Genomic DNA, 21,160 nt, shown 5'->3' with positions numbered 1-21,160 from the left:
CTTTTTCCTTTTCTTCCCGTCTCACTCTTTTGGGTCTTGGCCTGAATCTAATGAATCTAACTTCCCCACAGGCTTAGTGCAAAGTTTCCTCTCTTCCTCATCTGATCTTTCCTTCACAGGCAGGTATAGGGATTTAGAGCTTGCTTGCCTTGGGGTTTTCCTTTTAAACCAGTAAGATTGTCTTTGAACATCCTTCTGAGTCCATTCTTAAATCATTTACAAATAAGACCAAGAACCCCTCGTGGTCTGATTTCCTAAGTAGCGTATGGTAATGTGATCATGAAAGGGCAGTCACCATTTCCAGTAGCACTAACAAATTCCCCTTGGCTACCTGGTGGACCAACTAAAGAATCAGAAGAAGCCAAGAGCAGAGAAGAGTTGTTGAGTGTGCAAGATCTAGTTGTGAACTCAAATTCACCATGGGGTGCTGACATGAGTTTTGTATTAAATGGATGGTAAGAGCTATGCCCAACTGTTAAGCAGTCTTGGCCAGTGTGTGGTTTTGCCCATATTGATCATGGTTTCACCCCCTGCTGCAAGGTGGTCTGATAACATTACAGATCTGAATGAAAAGTCTTCCTGGGAGACAAGTGTCTTCTCTAGCTGGCACCAGACTTTATCTTTTTTCTCCTCCCTGCATGAAATGCCCAGGAAGTTCCAATTCCCTGGGAACTACTGTTCAGTAGTCTGATAGCTGAAGGAGGGGCCAAGTATTTCCCTTTAGAAAGTCTTCCAGGACGGTTTCAGACCAAGGCAGGTAGTGCATGCTAAGAACAATAGTAAGCAAATACCCTTTTATCCTGCTCTGGTGAAGTTTAGATTGGTAAAGAGTCATTATTGTGAAATTACCTAGTTAATCATAACCAATTAAACTCTGAAGAAAAAAATGTGGGCCAGGGAAAGAGTCATTAAAGGAATGATATGTTAGCCCAGAGCTGAGGGCTCATAAGAGGTACTTGGACCAAGGGTTTGATCTTGAGGAAGGGCTGGACAATTCAGAAAAGAAAAAGAATATATTCCTTTAAAAGGGAAAGGGAAGTGAGCCACTGCCTAGTTTCAACCAATCATGGGAGGGCAGACTGCATCACAAATACCGTATAAAATGCTAAGGATAATTCTGACTGCAGCAAGGGAAAACTTCATGGGAAAATTATACGAGGGTTTTATTGGATAAGGCAGCCTTTCACAAACATAAAGAAGCTGGAAAAATCATAAGCCCGAGACAAGATGAACTACACCAAGACTGAAATTCTTGCTCTTAGCACATCAGGAGTATTTGCTTGTTTGTTTGTTTGTTTTACTTTAGGTCCCCTCTCAGCTTCCTGAAGGCATAGCATGAAATCTGTTGCCAAAGACATTTGCAATCAAGTTGTCATGTTTACAGATCCTTGAAAAGCTGGTTTTATTCTTTAATAAATGAGAAATGATGCCTTTGTTTCCTACAAAATAGCTGAGGTTTTACTTGAACCAAATCTGTTTGGAAATGTTAAGCTGGTTACACAGAACTAATGTGCCTCGAGGTGGTCATTCTCTGTGGATTAAAGCCTGGGAACAATTGTGGCTCCTGTTACAAGGAAAAGTACAATGGGCCATTATGGAAAAGGACAAAAATCTCTGTTCCCAGAGGGGGACTGACAAGCTGCAAGTCCCCCTCTACAAGCCAACACAAAAGCGTGATTGCTTCAGATTGTTTGTTTATGCAAATTGAAGGGCAACTGTGATTCTAAGAGTGGGACTATGAGGTGGTGGGGAGACTGCTGATTGGCTGGCTTTTACTCCTGGGCTGGCAACCAAACTGACAAGCCCTATCACATTCCTTCTGAGCCCTGAAAACCTTTAGAAGGAATCTTGTTATTAGATTTCAGAGTGAAAGCTTATGTTTTTAGGATAGGTTTTGGAACTGTAGGACCAGTTATATTATATCTTATCAAAGACAAGTTCCCTTACTTTCTCCATTGCTTTCCCTAAATCAGACCTCAGTGGTCATCATGACAGATGCTTCTGTGACGCTGAGTGGGACAGAGTGTAACGGGGACAGACCGCCTGAGAATGTCCAACAGTATATCACTGAGACCAGTAAGGGCACCGATGATGCACATGAGACTCAGCCATACTACAGGGTTGAGCCCAGTTTTGAAGATTTACCTGCAAGAGGAAATGAAGAAGAGCATGGAAACACTAAAGATAACAAACTACCCAAAGAGGTTGCAGGTGAGAAGATTCTCCATGGTAAAGTATCTCCCCTTCTCAGTTGAATTCTTTTGATTTGCAAACCAACTTGGTTTCCCCCCTTTTTATATAAACTAGTATTATATAAGTAAGAGGGACCACAGAAATATAGTTCTGTATCCCAATAGGGACTTCCTATCATGAAGACTCATAGTCTAGGTTCGTCTGGTAGCTCTGTACCAGTTCTTTCTCTTTTGAACCCTGAGCACTTTCACTAGGAATAAAGCAGAATAATAGTAACTACCTTTTTTGAGTTGTTAGAATAATTTCTAAATATTAATTCAATGTTAGGTACTGCTGTTTATTGTTAGACCCACAAGTTCGCTATATGAAAAAGGAGAACTCATAATTTTAAGATCCCCTTCTGTGCATGTCTAAAGAGCTCTGAATTCATAGTTCTGTATATAATAAATATATATACATACAGGATTTATAATATGTATATTATAAATGATATATAATCATAATTATATATAAAGGATTTAAGCATATATACATATATATGAGAGACTTTCATTGTGGAAGATAATTATTAAATATACACAACTTAATTTTAAAAGAATCAGAAAAGTAGAATGATAATTTTTACTAATCATAATTGAAACTAAAGATGTTACCTAGAATCAGAATTGATCATTTGTGAGCCTTTATCCATATATGTTGTCAATGTTATAATACTCCTGTTTTCCCCCAGAGAACCCAGAAGACGATGTCTTTGTTGTTCACAAGGTCATCAAAGATCTTTCTCTCCAAGAAGCCAGTGCTGATAACATGGCATTCAGAGAAGGTAACAGGAATTCTAGTTTCCTAACAACTGTTTGGCCGGATAGAATGACAACACTGCCTGTGATGCTTGGTGTGTGTGTACTCTTAGGAAGCAGCTCCAAGCAATGGCTTCAAAATCTTCAAGCTGCTTTGGGCAGATATGAGTCTTGTCTTCTGTGAGTTCACCTTACCCAGCTTTCCAGATGACTCAAGCCCCAAGTCGTATGGATTGGTCTGATTAGCTCTCATGGCAACATGATAGGCATGTCTTGACAGACGAGCCCCCTAAATCAAGCTTTTTTTCAATGTGGTGCTCCAGATGGGTGTGAGGCAGTTTTCAGGATGGTTCAGAAACAGGCTTAGTATCAATTTTCCTTTTCATGTACAGTCTAAAGTAAGTTTATGAAACGAGCTACTCCGTGGGAAAATTATGTCTGAAAGAGGTGCGGAATCGTTAACTATTTCTTGTCAAAGAAATGTGCCCCAAGTGATGAGTTGGTTTTGTGTTCTTTACACAACTGTGAGCAAAAAGGTACATGGAAGTGGATGTGTTACATTTCAAGGAGAGTCAGTAGACAAGGTTACAAAATCTTCTAAACATTTTCTTCTAAGGAGACGTTTATGTTCAAATAGTTTCTGAGTGCAGTGCAGAATAGAATCTCTTAATTAATCACTTGTTCCCTCTGTTGAAGCTGTAAACAGCTTATTTCTAAATTGAAGTCAGTATGTAGTGCCTAACCAATTGAGATTAGGACCAACCCGGGAAAGCCTAGGGGAGCCACCAAAGCAACGTTAGAACGCCATGCAAATAGCAGATGCCAAGGAGAACAGGGAGGTGCCCGGGGATTTCAGAGTTTCTCTCTTTGCTTTGTCTAGACTGCTCCCACACTCTGCTGGCCAATATGTAAACAGTCACAGGAAAGTGTGGTAGCAGAGAAAGTGTGGAATTGCAGAGATATCGCAAGATACTATCTCACCTGAGAGTAGTCTGTGAAAGTTAAGAGACCCCCAGAGGAATTCCATAACTTTTTATTTTTTGCCCCAATCCTGTTTTTAATGTGGCAAGTCTATCAGGGCAGGGCTCACCATTGTCCACCTACAGCCTGTATATCTGTCAGGGGACCCACTACAAAAAAGTTTCCAAAGATCTTGCCTTTCAGTCAGGTGGAGAGTGAGGGAACCTCTCTCTTTGTGGTACATGGTATCTCTACTGAATTTGCCTCTGCTTAAATCCTTCCCTTCTTTTTTTTTCTTTTTAAATTTATTTATTTGTTTTACATCCTGGCTACAGTTTCCCCTCCTTCCTCTCCACCCAGTCCCTTCTTCCCACCCCTTGTCCCCCCCCCCATGGGAACAGTTCCCTCCACTCCTCCTGTGTTCAGGAAGGGCAGGTCTCCCAAGAATATCAACAAAACATGGAATATCACACTGCAGTAAGACTAAGCACCTCCCCATGTATTAAGACTGGGGAAGGTGACCCAGTATGAGGAGTAGGGTCACAAAAGCCAGCAAAAGAGTCAGATCCTGTTCCTGATGTTAGGTGTCCCACAAGAGACCACGCTACACAACTGTAACATATATGTAAAGTGTCCAGGTCATTTCCATGCAGGCTTTTGGTTGTCAGGTCAGTCTCTGTGAGGCCCTGTGAGCCCAGGCTAGTTGACTCTGTGGATTTTCTTGTGGTATCCTTGATCCTTCTGGATCCTACAATCTTTTCTCCCCCTCTTCTGCAGGATTCCCTCACCTCCACCTAATGTTTGGCTGTGAGTCTGCATCTGTTGCTGGATGAAGCCTCTCTGATGACCACTGGGCTAGGCACCAATCTACAAGTATAGCAGAATAGTGTTAGCCATCATTGCATTGATATTTTCCCCCACCAGTCATGTCTGGTTCCATCCCAGTCTCTAGGTCATCCAGTCTGTGGGTCCTGATATAGCATACTTCTACTCTATGACAGAGGTACTGGTTTCAGTGCCCTTTATTTTCAAGATGGCAAACAGCTATAAGAGGAATATGCCTGCTAAGGGTATAAAGATGGTAAAAATATTGAGGAAAAGCACTGTCAATTTTAAATTGAAGGATGACTTTTATTCTTGACAGTGTTAGGCCTGAGTCATGTATAGGAACAAAGAGATCATTTGTGTGTGTGTGTGTGTGTGTGTGTGTGTGTGTGGTGTGTGTGTTTATTTTATTTTATTTTTGGTGGGGGAATACACAACAAAACAAAGTCTACTATCATAGCAAATATCCAGTGTACACTGTTTGCAATGTGGAGAATGTCAAACAGAGGACTGACAGCAGCTGTTTAGTGTGGGTGGTAATTCATGCTTACTTCTCTCTTTCACAGTACATGGAAACTTGGACTCAGAGAAAAAAACAAAAGCCTTTGATGAAAACAGATTTCTAGGGAGAACTGTAAAGGGAGAACAAAGCTGACAGCTGGGTTTTTTTTGCCTAGTTTGTAGGCAGGCTGTTCTTGCATAGAAAGAGGATGGTGAAACTGCACATTCTAGCCATGTTGACTGTGGGTAGGTGGTTTTGCACAGAAGCCTGTCATGTGTGCATGTTCAGAAAAACTTGTGCTCCCTTACAATTCATTCTCCTACATGAAGAAATACTAGTACAATGTGTAAATATGTGCCAGCTATTTGGAAACCAATGACTAGAGTGCTTTAAGCCTTCAAAAGTCACAACTTGGCACCAAGCAATGTTCCTCAGCTGTCATTTGCAACAACAGGGGGATCTAGAATTCTATACATCCAAGCCCAACATGACTATTAGACCTGGATTCCTCCAAGTCATCAGAAGATCCTAAGCCATGCTGTGTGTTTCTCAGTTGCCAGCACATCAGTTCTGAACATCTAGTGATGGGGAAGTCCTGTGTATATGTCAATAAAGCACTTTTGGCCAATAGGGAAACAAGATAGGTAGGACTAGCAGTTGAGGAAGATTCTGGGAAAGAGAGACTCAGGCAGTCATGATGCAGCCACCATAGGAATAAGAGGCCTGGATCCTTTTCTCTGGTAAGAGAAATACTTAGATTAGCAATTATGGGATAAATACTTAAGTCAGAGATAGGCGATAAGAAACCAAGCAAATAACCAACAGCTTCATAATTAATATAGCCTCCTGTGTGTTCATTTGGGACTGATGCTGCTCTGGAACCAGGCTGGCGGGAAGACTCCACTATACAATCTAGGGACTTATGATCATCTTCTTAAAAGAGTTTTGTTGATTTTTCTTCTATGTACATGAATGGTTTATACTCTTATCTCCTGCCTGGTGCCTGGAGGCAAGAAGAATGCATTGTTCCTCTGCCAACTAGAGCATCAGGGAGGGGTAGGCTGCCATGTGGGTGCTGGAACCAAACGTGGGTCCTCTGCAAGAGCAAGTGCTTGTAACCACTAACCCATCTCTCCAGCCTGCCTTTACTCTTTTCATACTTCTTAATTTTTTGCATGTGAATGTTTTCCCACATGTATATCTGTGCACCATGTGCAACGCCTAGTACCTGAGTGTGTTGGATTGCCTGGACCTGAAGTTAGGAATAGTTGTGAGACACCATGTGGATGCTGGGACTGGAACCAAGTTCTCTGGAAGAGCAGCTCGTGCTCTTAACCACTGGGCCATCTTTGCAGCCCAAGCTGCTCCTCTTCTTTACCACTCAAGAGACAGGGTCAAATGTCAAAGCTACTACTCTGAGTGTGACTACACATACCAGTCATCATTTTCACATTGGAATAAAGCGTTTCCCTCTGATATATTGTTTGCGTTGTCCTTGTAGGATATATTTGTGGATGTTAAGTTAAATCAAATATTTTACTGGGTATGTACACATACACACATATAAAATATACACATATATATACATGCATGGTACAAATGCACACACTTTTTTTTCGAGACAGGGTTTCTCTGTATTGTTTTGGAGGCTGCCTGGAACTTGCTCTGTAGACCAGGTTGGCCTCGAACTCACAGAGATCCGCCTGCCTCTGCCTCCTGAGTGCTGGGATTAAAGGCATGTGCCACCAACGCCCAGAGCACACACTCATATATATATGTATATATATATAGTTTTGGCAAGGGAAACAAGTGTGCCTCAGAGAACAGTAATCCTACTAAATACACTTGTCTATGACAATAGAATTCCAGTTAAATGAGGTTGGGTTGCAGACATTCCTGAAGACATACAATATTTACTAGCATTTTAAAAACTTAAGTTCTAAGATACTTATTTGATTATATGAAATGCAGTGTTTTGCAAACTGTTTTGACCGTGAAGCCTGTTTAATTGTCTAGACTCATCAGGCAGCCCAGAGTCACAGTCTATAAGGCACAAGTTGGAATCTGATTGTTCAGAAGAATGAGTTAGAGTATTACGCAATAGCATCCAGGTGCTCTGAAACCCCAACACATCTCACCACTAGTCCATTTTGCTACAGGGCATCCATGGAAGAAGATTCCTCTGAGCAGCAGCGACCTGGAAATGAGTACACAGAAGGAAAGTATTTTCCACCAACCTCGGGAACACAGAGAAGACGAGAACAGAGCCTACCAGACAACTGAAATTGAATGGCTAGGGTTCCGGAAAGCTAGTCAAGTTGACATATTACATTCTAGATGTGATGAGGAACCAGAAGTTTGGAATGAAGAAATTAATGAGGAAGATGTTGACGATTGCAATGATGATGAAGATGAAGTTCGAGTAATAGAATTTAAGAGAAAACACAGTGAAGGTTCCGAATTAAAAGAGGAAAACCATGTAAGGCAGGACTCCCCACTAAGCAGCCCCAGCTCCCAGCCTGGGACCCCAGATGAGCAGCCCATGTTGGGAAAGAAGGGTGATATCTCGAGGAATGCTTATTCCAGATACAATACAATATCCTATCGGAAAATCAGGAAAGGGAACACCAAACAGAGAATTGATGAGTTTGAGTCGATGATGCACTTATGAACTAAGTGAAAGGGAGAAACATCATGAGTGCTATAGAAAAGCTAACTCCATTGTGCTGAGATATCTTCCTCGGCCATATTTACAAGATGTGTGAACTTAATGCCTTTTCACCATAAAACAGCATGGAAATAACCATATACAAAATTCATTCTGACAACCTCAAATCAAAAAGCTTTTGGCTCATTCCTGGCTGTCTGCTCTTTAAAAATTAACTAATATAGCATTATGTGGTAAGCATTGCCCCAGAGGCAAATCTGGCTTTAAAAGTAGCAGTAGTAAGAGAGGCAGTCAAGGGAAAGAGAACTGTTGACGATACTTGTTTTGGTGTCTCTGTTTTTCAGGCCAATAGGAAGCCTGGAATTAAACCCCTCCTCCACTAAACAGGGGTTTTATAAATTCTCCCAATGATTTTTTTTGCCTTTCTATTTATCTGTAAAAAATACTGTATCTTAAGTGGTTTTTCTTTGGCATCTACTGAGTGAAAACTCAACAGATCGCCTTTCTAGGTGTCACCATTTCCTCACTAAAAGGCTGAGCAATTGTCAGTCGGAATTCTGTGTGCTAAGTGCTAGCTTTATGCCTTCAAAATGAATTACATGCATTGTGAAGTTGATCCAGGGAGGGGCTAGATGGCTGGAGAGTGAGCAATGGACTAGAGAGTTGTATTGGATAATTTTATTTTTGTTACTGAAAACAAAATCTTCTCTTGCACAATGAAATAATCATAAATAAAAATGGCAATTTTAGCACAATTTTAAGGAAATGCCTTTCTCCATTAGCACACTTTCTTGTATTAACAGTATTTCAAAACCAATTTCTTTGCTTAGAAATGAGAGACAATGGCAGTCATAACTGTACTAGTTCGTATGAAGAAGGAAATAATTATCTTAGACTATTTTAGAAGTAGGGTGTAAGCATGTATTTTTAGTAAAAAAGCTGATAGCTGTGGGAAATATATACTTTATTGGACCAATGCCCAAATCAAGAAGCTTAAAATTGCACGTGTGGAGCTTCATTTGAACCAACATGTCAAATAATGCCTTGAATATTTATGAAAAGTGTATATTTATACTCTTGGATAGTTTATTCCACAAATTTTCATTTTGTGCTTCTGTATATATCACTCTGATCTTTCTGTTACCACAGACAAAAATATCTTTTGGCTCCAAATAAAAGACAGTTCTTTATTGTTTGAATACAGTCTCCATTGTGCTATTCAGCCCTTTGTTTCTTTCTCCATTTGGTGAAAAAGCCTGGGTTAGTCCTACTTAGATGATTGCTTATTTACGTGTAAAAAATCCCACACATTCTCATGGCAGGTTCCTTAATTCTTCCTGATCATATAATATACTTCCATAGTATCATATACTATTATGGACTATTGAAAAGACTCAATTTTGAATTTGATGGAAATGCTTCTTTTAGTCTTCAAATCTATTCTTTACAACCTGCCCACATAAGATCTGTTGCCCTTAATATGTTGAGCCTACTAATTTCATTTGGAACAAGTGTGAATTTTCCAAGTAAAAGGAGAAAAACTCAGTATTTATTGATAAAGTTGGGTAGGGGATTGATGGACTAGGACAATTTCCTGTTTCAATTTATATCTCTTGGTCACTCCACATAGATAGCCTGTTTGCTTTCCTGGGTTCCAAATGAGCCCTATCATTTTCTACTCAACATCGAAGCACTACTTTGTTGACATACTCACATGAAAACTTGTTTGTTAGACTTAATTCACAAGTTACCATGGAGTTGAAGTAGGATGAGTAGTATATGGCTAAGAGGCATGACAAAGCTATTAGCATCTATGGTACTCCATAACCTTAGACTTCTTAGCTGTGTTCTCTCACCACAAAATTCATCAATTATAAAACATTCTGTCCAGAGACTGCTTTAAGGTATGTTCAACTTGGAAATCATTCATGCTTGCAGACAAGGTCATGACAGAGTTGGTAATATTCTTAGGTATCCTTGCTCATTGCAATATCCCACCACATACAGCAGGGCCAGAGTTAACATCTGGATAAAGGTCTTGCTCCTATTTCATTGAGTACAAATTTATATATTTTAAACTCATCTGCATAGCCACTAATTGATAACCATGCATGAAGATTTAGTTGAGATTTTGTGATCCAAGGTTCAGGGGTGGTAAGAACTCTGGTACCTGATATTCAATGGGGATTATGTGAATGCTGGAATTCCTTAAATGACTTAATTCTCTTTTGTTGTCAAATGAATGGGAATTAAAGACAGCTTTACTTCTTTGTGAAAATTAAATTTACCTTTCATTTAATATTATATTTAAAGACATGGAATTTGCCAGGCTCTATCTCTATCTGTCTGTCTATCTATCTATCTATCTATCTATCTATCTATCTATCTATCTACCTACCTATCTATCTATCATCTACATACTTACCTGCTTTACTTGATGTTAAATAAAGAATTACCTTGTCTGATTTGCTTTTAATAAAAGTGATTGTTCTGTTTTTCAGGTTCCCAAAACCTGAATTAGAATCCCAAAACCTGAAATCACTAAATTAGAATTTAGTGATTTTTTTAATGTAAGCAGCTATTTAGAACATTAAGAATGCTACTTCATAAAAGTTAAGAGAACACCTAATTATAGTTAATGTATATTATTTATTTTTAAAAGATTTCAAATGCTTATATATGAAACTGTGAGAACTCTGGTGGTTAGATAGTATTGTCCATGAAAAACTAATACTTTTAAAGAAAATGAGATTTTTCTTTAGATGCATAATGACACCAACAGTATGAAGAACATACGTTTTTCTTTGTAGTAATTGAGGTCATGCTCTTAAGCTTTTCTGACACATTGATGGTGTAATTTCTGCATTTTCACATGGGGTGCTACTTGTGGCACATTTTCTATTGAGGAACAGACATTAAGCTTTTCAAAGTGATCAAGGAAAACATTTAAAATAAGTAACTCTAGGACAGGATGAAATTCTAGAGTATAACAAATAAGAAATGTGTTCAATGATATGAGAAAAGCAATCATTTCTCTTGAAGTCCGAACTTTCATTGTTTTGTAATAACAAGAGGGTTATAAAATCCAATGTCAAAAGTTATACTTTTTAATCTCAGCACTCGGGAGGCAGAGACAGGCGGATCTCTGTGAGTTCGAGACCAGCCTAGACTACCAAGCGAGTTCCAGGACAGCCTCCAAAGCCACAGATAAACCCTGTCCCCCCCAAAAAAAAACAAAAAAAAGTTATACTTTCCAGTATTAAAGTGGCATATCATGACATAATAGAAGAGCAAAATGTGTGTTCAACTCTTGAGGCACATGAGAAGTCAAAGCCAAGTAATTAACACCACACATACACACACACACACACACACACACACACACACACACACACACACACACACCACACAGATGACATGTATAGTGAGCACCAGAAGTCAAGTCAATCACCCAGATAACTGGGAAAACACAATACAAACTCGTGATACATCTACTTCAGGAGAATATTGAAAATGAAGTTTGAAAGTAATTTTTATTTTTCCATAGAAATTAAAAGTTATGCATTTGATTCTTTCTCTATAAATAACCTTAGCAGGACAAAAGCAAAAGAGGTCACTATTAAGAATTATCAACTCCGATAACCTTTTTCTATAAATTTGCCCTCCCATTAACAAACGTGTTAGGGAGAGCAACAGCAAAACCACTCCCTTGGTTTTTACCTTGTCTGTCTGTCTGTCTTTCTATCTTTCTGACTGTCTCTCTTTAATGACCATTTCCCATAGTTAATTTGTATAAAACTAGAAAAATCTTGTTGGTTTTTAAAAGAAGTAAGGTGTGTGCAGAATCCTACGAAGTCCCAAAATGTAATTTGATTTCACTTTCAAGTCAGAGAAACTGTGGTCAGAGTGAGTCCACTTGAAATATTTCTTGTAGAGGGTTCAGAGTAGAAAATGTTGTTGAATTCAGAAAGTTCCAAATGTCCCCTGCCATTGCTTTATTTCTTTATGTTGTCACAAGATATTTAGGGTTTTTAATCCTCTCCCAGTTTAAAGAAACATATGCACACACACAATGTATGTTCACACACAAGGCATATATTTTCACAACTGATGGTTTCAAACAGTTGAATGAACCTTAAAATATATTTTTATTATGTTGACAAAAATTTTCATTGCAACACATAATACAAAGGCTCTATCTGTGTACTAATTTATAACCAATATCTTTGAGTGGGCAAGTAGCTTTTAATATAAACAAATTTGTTTTCATTCATTTGAATGTGATTATTATTATTATTATTATTTTATCGTTTTATGGTTTTGCCTTTTCAAGACAGAAGTTCTCTGTGTAACTTTAGAGCCTGACCTGGAACTCACTCTGGAGACCAAGCTGGCCTTGAACTTACGTAGATCTGCCTCCCAAGTGCTGGGACTAAAGGTGTGTGCCACCACCTTCCAGCCTTGAATGTGCTTGTTATTATTAGGAGCGCCACATATTTGAAATTGGTCTGCATGTTGGAAAATGGGAACTTTCATATTGGCTCGTGTTTTTACAAGAGAGGACCCACATAAACTCACAGAGGGTCCTTGGTGGATACAAGAAATATCAGCTGTCATCTCAGGTTAAAATAGAGATTGAATTTGCGCTATAGAGTTGTTTTTACTCTCATTCTTCACAGGCACCAACATCTGAACCACCACCGATGAAGTCTCACAGAGAAACATAACCCTTTATGTGACTTAAGCAAAAGGTCCATGGAATGAGTATTTGTCAAAAATAAAAATTCAGTACAATAGCTTTGGTTAGCACATCCTAGGTAGCTGGCTAGTCATGAAATTAGGACAGGCTAGGAATGTTGAAGTCTTATCTAGTCTAAGTGATGTCCATGACCCATTGCAATCTTTAAACTAATACTAGAACAAAAGGGTTTTCTAATATCTAGAAAAATGCTTCCAATGTAGTGCGGGGAAGCTAATGATGCATTGTGGTCATGGCACGGGTGGTTTTACAGTCCTGTGAATGACAGATAATTGAATGTCAGCAAGCAGAACTGAGCAAATTTGACGCTCATGATAAAATAGCACTGTAGCAACAACAGCTGTGTCATCCCACAGGAGAGGAGGGGGAAGCCTGCATAACTGTTGAAAAGAGAAAGCCACTGTACACGCTCAAGGGTAAGGCAGCACTTCCAGTATTCAGGACATTAATACTTTGATCGAATTAGCTTTGTAAATTATTAGCAAGGCTATTCCATGTTCAAGTTCTCGAGGTGCACAGGCATGTGTCTATGAAAAGGCAACAGCCTAAGCCAAAAAAGAAAACGTGAGACCCCCGATAACCCATCCTCCTGCCGAAGAATTCACTTGGACCACTAAGTGCTCATCAAGAGTTAGTCATTACATGGAAAAGACGCTGTAGTAGACTTCATATACTCATTCTTGTCTTCTAAAACAAAATTTGGGGACAATTCTTTAAAAAAATGCTTGCAGTAGATTTGAGGATCAGTCAGTACTTCCAAGGTGAAGCCTACATATTTCTAACTCATGACATTCTTTGCTTTTAAGGTTAAGTGGGAAAAAGTATGGTGGATAGTTTGTTAAAATTTTACCTCTACATAAATATATCATGTTACAAACAAAGCCTTTGTTCTACTGAAAGTACTCAGAGGTAGCTGTGTATAAGAAGTATGTCAAGGTGAAGTTGCTATATAAGAAGTGTGTCAAGGTGAAGTTGCATACATTGAGCAAACTATACAGAAGGTTGTCTTGGGAAAAAAAATTCCTTTCCTCCCTTACAAAGATGGGTCTATCCAAAGCAAAACTCATCTGTTGATAAAGGACTTTCCTTTGAAGACACTGTCCTTGGATAAAATAGACACTCCATAAACTAGTAAGGTAGGGGAAGTATTCCAGTTGTGTCAGTCACTCAGTGTACTGTTTGGTCACTAACTCAGTTAGTTCATTGGCAAAAGACTTATGGGATATTTTTCCCCTTTCCATATGGTTGTTTTGGAAAGAATTATCTCATTTTCAAATTGTTCTTTTATCTCATCTCTATTCATCAGTTACTGGAATGAAACATCTTAAATATACAGTATATGCTGTAATTGTGTAAAGAAAAAATGTTTCCTTTCCCATTATTCATTGTAACTTTTTTGTAATTAATTGGAAGACAAAATTAAGTGTCAAATAGGAACCCAGAACTAAAATGCTCAGTTTTACCATAATATCCTGTGAACAAAGATTGGAATTCACAGGCAAGAAGAAACATGACTGACCTGCAGGGGTGAAGTGAAGCTTCACTAAGGAAAATAAGCATGGTTGACCTGCAGGGGTGAAGTGAAGCTTCAGCAAGGAACCCAGTTTATCTGCTTTGAAGGACCTGACTGGGCACACTCAGAAGGCTGGTGGAAACAATAGAATGAGTCACCGCTGGAGATCTGAATTCTTACTCTGCTCACCCCAATTGCCTGTATGAGTTTTTAGGTAGGCAAATTTTCTCCCAACACCAATTTTCTTACCAAAAGGATTATAGTAGACCCTGGTCTCTAAGCTTTCTTGTGCAATGCCTAAGGATTTGTGTATGTCACATGAGATCTCAGTTTGGATGAGGAAACCTTTAGCTTTCCATGGCTGGCCTGTGTTATCCTCAGGTGCTCGTGAGGGTTTTACTTGATCTTTCCCAATCATAAGCAGCACATTCCCTTTCTTATTGCTCCAGGTCTGTGACGAGTCTTCATTGAACTCTCTCCTCAAATTGCTCATCTCTTTTTCCTCCTTTTAAATCCAGGTTTGTTCTGGCATGTTTTAGAGTCTACTTTTAGCATACTTTTTCCAAGTGAATATTGCTAAATCTAAAGTGGTAATTTGATTGTTTTCATGTTTTAAATGTCTTATTATTCGTTATCATTTCTGCTGTAATTTTATCAGCTCCTCTCTCTTTACTCTGTGTTGCAATGTTCAATGATCAAGGACAGGTGTTGTTAACACAGTGTGTTGTGACCCAACCTCCTTTCTTTATTTATCTTTAAAAAAATACAAAGATCTAAGAAATTATTGCTATGACCAGTTTTTTAAAAATGTATCACTATTAAAAGCATGGAATGAAAGGAAAGAATAATACACATAATTAATCACATTAAAACTTCCTTTTCACTTAATTTCCCCCCATACTGTTTTATATTTAAAATAAAACTTCCAGGTCAACACCCCCATTAGGAAGGGTTGTGTATGGTTGATTAGTACTATATTAGTACTATAGATTGTCAGGAAAGCATAGAGATGTTTCAACGAGGCAGTGTCTCTGTGCGGCTATCTGAGTCTTCCAGGTATCAGAATCCATGCAGATGTATTTGATGAGAGCAGATTCCGATTGGTTTTACCTGTACTTGTGGGCCAGAATGACTACTCGACAGCAGTCATGGTCATGACATCATTACGTGTCTTCCATTCTAGTTACCGGCGAGAGTACCCAAGGAAGACTTGCACTACAGCACAGGGCAAGGACACTGACACTTCCAAGCCCACACATAGCTGAAGAATCCCAGTCCAGTGTGGCCTGTTTCCCTGAGTTATTATTTGGTGCTTTAAAAAAATCTTCCACTTAAATGCTATAAAAATGGAAAATTTAAACTACCACGGAGAGAAATATAGTCACCAACGTTGGTCTTATTTTCACAGAGTCTGGTGGGTTAATCAGATAAAACATTCCTCTTTATCCTTCATAGTATCTTTCAAATTTCCACTTTTGGGATGTTTTCATTGGGTTACAAACAGCCACTTTCAGGCTCTTCTTAGAAAAATCCCCTTCCATACACAACAATTGCTGATAGTTTTCAAAAACAATGTGATCCACCTGAAGACAAAGAGGATATGGGAATGAGCTAGTGACTAAACTTGACATACGAAAATATAATAAGCAAATTCTATTTTCATTCCCCCAGGAACTCTGAATTAAATTAGTGACATAAGCACAAGGTTTGGAAAACATCAAATTTGTCTCTGTCTCAAATTAATTGATCTAGCTTCTCTAGCTTTAAGACTTTAATTCTGCAGGAAGAAAACAGTCATTTTTTTCTAGTGATATGGTTGATAACTATATTATTTAAAGGAAAAAAAATCCAGTTGGCACTTAATACATTGGGGGACTACTTCACTGATGACGGCAAAACAAAAATTATGTAGTATGACAGGAAGCAAGCTTGCTAATTTATTAGCAAATGCTAGAAAAGACACATTTAATTTGTGATCATCCTACCTAATTTCTTAAAATATAGAATTCCAAATATCCACATTTAGTTAAAACAAGACAAAGGTACTTCAGATGACCTTAATGTTGTTCATTATTTATTAAAAGTGAGAGATAATCTACTTAGAACCAAGCATGGCTTTATAATTTTTAATCATAAATCTAAATTTGCTATAGAAATAACCATGATTATTTTAGTTATCAATGAGCTATTTTAATATACTTATTTTTTAACCAAACAGGGGAGACTTCCATGCTAAATTAATATTATGACCCTTACAGAATCTTGGAAATATGATGCTTGCATATTTAAGATCATGCAAAGTAGGTGGCCTAGAAGCAAACCAATGTTCTGTGGTGAATGACAGAGGTGACTAAATCACTTCCTCCCCATCTGAGAGGCAAAGTCCTATCAGCAGAGGACTGATTTAGGGAGCACTTTACAATGCAAATTTAACAGTATGTCATTGTTATCTAGAGTCAAACGCTAATCCCCAGAGTACAAGGGGATGGTGAAATCTTTGAGAGGTGAGGCTTAGTGGGAGACCCATAGGTTACTGTAAAATGTCTGTGATAAGGACTGTGTGATCTTCTTTCTACTCCCCTTTACTCCCTGTCCATGAAGTGAGCCATGTTCAAACCTGTGCTCTTTCCTCACCAAAGGCCCCAAACAACAAGGCCAACCTATGATGGATTTAGACCTCTAAATTGTCTAAGACAGTGGTTTCCCAACTTCCTAATCCTGTGTCCCTTTAATACAGTTCCTCATGCTGTGGTGACCCCAGCCTTAAAATTATTTCCGTTGCTACTTGATAACTGTGATTTTGCTACTGTTATGAATCATAATGTAAATATTTGTGTTTTCTGATGGCCTAAGGTTCAAAGGGTTGAGACCCACAAGTTGAGAGCTGTTGGTTTAACGTCTTTTTCTGAAGTGATAATCAGTAAATCCAGGGACTTAAGAGGATTTATATGAGAACTGTCAAAAGAAAAAAGAAAAAGAGAGAGAAAGAGACAGAAAGAAAATCAGTATAGGCTATCCACGTCTGTGACCATCTAGACACACCCATCACAAGGAGACTGGAAGGTAGAAGGCTATGTAAACACATCACAGACAGATTTCTAGTTTCTTGTTATCTTAGTTAATTAACTTTTCCAAGTTCACTTACTGGGGAAGACCTACCCTTATACACTTGTTTGCTTTGTATCCTTTCTAATTATTCACTTCTGCAGATAAGAGATGTTTTGATCTCCATTGTCTTTCTTCCTGTCCTTTCTTCCCCACATTCAGTGTAGTGTTAAAGAACTAGGAGGTGTGATATACTTTAGTTGATATTTACAAAACTTCCCCAAAAGTGTAACAAATAAAAAAAGTTTATATCCTAATAATTCTCTATTTGGCAGTATCAACTTACAATAATAATCCTTATCAGTAAAAAGCAGTTTCGCCTAAAATTAAAATATTCAGCCTGGTGGTGGTGGCTCATGACTTTAATCCTGGCACTTAGAGGCAAAGACAGACAGAGGTCTGTGAGTTCTAGGCCAATCTGGTTTACAGAGTGAGTTCCAGGACAGCACTTGCAGTAAGCATGTAGCTTCTTGATTTTTCCATGGATTCCACCTCTAGGCTCTTCTGGTAACCAATGAAAATAAGTTTCAACAATGCACATGGCATTGCTAACTGATGAAAAGGAATTTTAGATGCTAACATCATGATACCAATATAATAGGAAGAAATGGTTGTCTTTGATTTAAATCACTGGTTTGAAATCAATTTTGAAAAAAAGCAAACAAAACCAAAAATTAAATACAAAGCATTAAAGATTCACAGAAATTCTCTCTATGTCCCTGAGTGAACCTTCATACTGCCTCTATTGTAACAAACAGCACTTAAGGCCTCTGACTGAACTGGCTGATAATCAAAGTTTTACGTCCCCTTTGACTGAACGTTGACTCTGTGGTAAAGGGATGGCATAAATCTGTTGCTTACCAGTTCTGGATGAAAGCCTGATGTTGATTTGTGCAGCCACTTGAGCCTGTTGTCTCTGTTATCACATGGGTGGAATCGCAGGGATGCATTATCAGGGATGGCTGCCATGCACCAGTCTCCGTGCTTAATAAGTCTTACCCAGGTATAATTAAACTGTTGAAGCTGTAGAGAATGGGCACAGGAAAGGTCATTCAGATAGCAGGCAGAGGCAGGGGATTTGCCAATGACTTTTATTGGCAATAGGTGAGACCATGGGTTCCCTAATTGCATGAGTGTGTGTATTATTTAACCTGTCCACTGTCATATTTCTCACTGTTACGTGTGCTTCAGTAATGATTTTCAGGTGTTTAGGTCTGTAGGCCCTGAGAGCACTGAAATTGTGGTTCTCTTGCCTCATCTTCCCTGACATCTAGAATTACAGGGCTGTGTCACCATGCCTGGCTTTAAATTGGGATTTAATTTAGATTGTAAGGTTATATTAAAGAAATGGTGGCAAATCTTGTCACTCAAAGTGTAGTCCCTGAACCAATATTGTGTCACCCAGAAATGCTGGATCTTGGTTCCATCATGGACCCTGTGAGTCAAAGTCTACCCTAACAAACTCCCAAGGTGATTTGTAGGAGTATCAGTCTCTGTGAACCAAGGACAGACAACAAAATAGGAGGCCATGCAGGGACTAAGATAAGGTGAATAACACCTTAGAAAGGGTTTAAAAGTAAAAACCTAAGACTTCTAGCTAAAGTAAGGGACAGGGATTGAGGGTGAAGATAACCATTTCATTTCCTCTGAGTGTTCTAGATGAATACAAGTCAGGTAATAAACCTTATCAGTTATGCCCGTACCAAATTAACTTCCTCAACATTTCCATCCTTGTCATCATCCAAACAAACCACTAGTGAGAGAAACCCAAAAGGAACATTGTATTCATTGGTATTCATGTTTGAGTTTCTGGTGAAATACTGATTTTACAGGTATGCTAATTTCCTCCAGTGATAGTTCTACAAAAGTAGATTATTGAACATTTTCATATATTTTAGACAACTCTGAAGTTGTTTTTTTCTATAATTTATGACTATCTCCACTGTGAATTGTTAACAAGCGAAAGTCATTTCTTTCGGTTGAGTCCTTAAATTTATCATCTCATCTCTTTCCTAATTGTAAAAATGTTCTCTTGGCTTCTGAGTCACAATCCACAGAAGAATTACACTGACAGATCTGTTTTCTATTCTAGGGGCAGCTTGGGACTAAGATATAGAAATGGGATGCACTGGAAAGTATAAGCCACAATGCTTAAATCAGGTCAAAGAAGTTAGACAGCAAGCTGAGGCCATCATCGCAAAATGATCTGTCTATCAAAGAGTGATCTGAAATCTGGAGGCTGTTTGTGCACATGAATCAGGTTTCCTGTGAGTCCTATTCAGCATCCAAAGCAGATACCATTCCCATTTGGAGTGCAGATGCTGGAGAGGGAGATGTAATCACTTGGAGTTCACCTGAGCATGGCAGAGGCATTTTCCTGGCCCCACTCCCTCTCCTATCCACCATTCTCTGATTTTATGGTTATGTTGACAAGGATTATAGTTTAGGGTATATCCATCAGTCCCTTAAGATATCAGAGGGAGGAAGAAGTTGGGAGAGGAATGTAATTAGAGAAAAAATTGGGTTCCTCAGGGTGGCTGCTTGGAAACATGGTTTCTACTTTACCTTTTGATAAACTCTAAATTCTATCTATCTATCTATCTATCTATCTATCTATCTATCTATCTGTCATCCATATATTTATTTGTGGGGTTTCAAGACTGGGTTTCTCTGTGTAACAGTCCTAGCTGTTCTGGAATTAGCTCTGTAGACCAGGCTGACTTCAAACTCACAAAGATTTGTCTGTCTCTACCTCCCAAGTGTTGATATTAAAGGCATGTATCACCACCACCTGGGTAAATTTAACTATTGTTGTTGTGTGCATGTGTGCTACATATATGTAGGCATCCATGTCACAGATGCTTTGTAGAGGTCAGAGGAGTAATGTGGATGTAATTCTTTCTGTACACCTTCATGAGTACTTCAGGGATTGAACTCACATTGACAGGTTTATGTAGCAAACACCTTGACCCACTGAGTCATCTCATCAGCCATACAGTAGGCATTTTATCTTCATCACTATAACCATCATTTACAGAGTACCAAGCATTAGGTGGTGCTTACCAGGCCCTAGAGTGTTGCCAATTCATTTCCGCTTTAGAGATAAGCATTATCTTCACTGCCACTTGCAAGACTTTGTGTAAGTTAAAACTAGTTTTGCAACACAAGACTAAATCCATTATGGAGCAATGGCTTCATTGTCAACAGTCCCCCCCTCCCCCACACCTTATGTTGCTTCTCTGTTTAGTGGCACTTCCTTACACTAGACCATTGATTACATTGACATTTAGAGATCTGTGGTTTCTCCTGGACAGAGGTCAATTGTCAAGGGAACAACAGCATGTCAGTCATTCCTTTCCACTAACTACTGAGAGACAGAGAACCCAGGCTGAACCTACCTGGCTGCTCCCATCACAGTCTTCCAGTGTGGCTGTGGTATTTTCAATGGAAATACACTTGCCCAAGGCCACATTAACAAGCTAAGAAACAGAATACAAAATGTTCATTAAGAACAAATACATCTTATTGTATAACAAAGCATTCAGACACATTTAGAAAATAGTGGATATACAGCAATAAGGTTAATAGATAACAGATTAGCCAAAGTTTGCAGTAGATGCCTGTCTTGGTCACAGCTCTAGAAGAGACACAGTGATTCTGTCACTGCACAGCTTCAATCTGTCAACTTAAGCCTGTGATTCAGCCACAGTGGCAATGAACATTCGCTTCTTATTAACTCTTTCCTGGAATGCTGAATGAAAGAGAGCAAATGTTGATATAGGAAAAGGTGGTATAGGAAGACAGGGATATTTTTTTCAGCTTGAATGTATATTTTTAA

At 38.7% G+C, this 21,160-nt stretch overlaps 2 protein-coding genes across 3 annotated transcripts in view; one reads left to right on the top strand and one right to left on the bottom strand.

The window, feature by feature from the left end:
• The first annotated feature begins 1,795 nt into the window (after window positions 1–1,795).
• On the top strand, window positions 1,796–9,144 carry Ermn (ermin). Of its 2 annotated transcripts, none has more exons than XM_040745368.1 (3): window positions 1,796–2,229; window positions 2,924–3,016; window positions 7,437–9,144. In XM_040745368.1, the coding sequence occupies exons 1-3, from the start codon at window positions 1,989–1,991 to the stop codon at window positions 7,946–7,948; spliced, it is 846 nt and encodes a 281-aa protein (XP_040601302.1). In that variant the 5' UTR covers window positions 1,796–1,988; the 3' UTR covers window positions 7,949–9,144. The 2 variants fall into 2 exon arrangements, with proteins under 2 accessions (XP_040601302.1, XP_012968027.1); XM_013112573.3 differs by having other exon boundaries at window positions 1,798–2,211.
• A 2,315-nt stretch (window positions 9,145–11,459) lies between these two features.
• The window catches only part of Galnt5 (polypeptide N-acetylgalactosaminyltransferase 5), a 42,656-nt gene continuing 32,955 nt past the window's right edge, over window positions 11,460–21,160 (bottom strand). Inside the window, exons 8-10 of the mRNA XM_005068981.4 lie at window positions 20,721–20,801; window positions 18,184–18,345; window positions 11,460–15,800 (exon numbers count right to left, since the gene is read on the bottom strand). Of these exons, the coding sequence (XP_005069038.1) occupies window positions 15,660–15,800; window positions 18,184–18,345; window positions 20,721–20,801 (384 nt within the window). The 3' untranslated portion in view covers window positions 11,460–15,659. The remainder of the gene's footprint in view (window positions 15,801–18,183; window positions 18,346–20,720; window positions 20,802–21,160) is intronic.

Source organism: Mesocricetus auratus, unplaced genomic scaffold (assembly GCF_017639785.1).
Source record: "Mesocricetus auratus isolate SY011 unplaced genomic scaffold, BCM_Maur_2.0 Super-Scaffold_100004, whole genome shotgun sequence".
Lineage (NCBI taxonomy): Eukaryota > Metazoa > Chordata > Mammalia > Rodentia > Cricetidae > Mesocricetus > Mesocricetus auratus.
The sequence above is the reverse complement of the archived record's forward strand: the minus strand, read 5'-3'. Positions and strand labels throughout refer to the sequence as shown.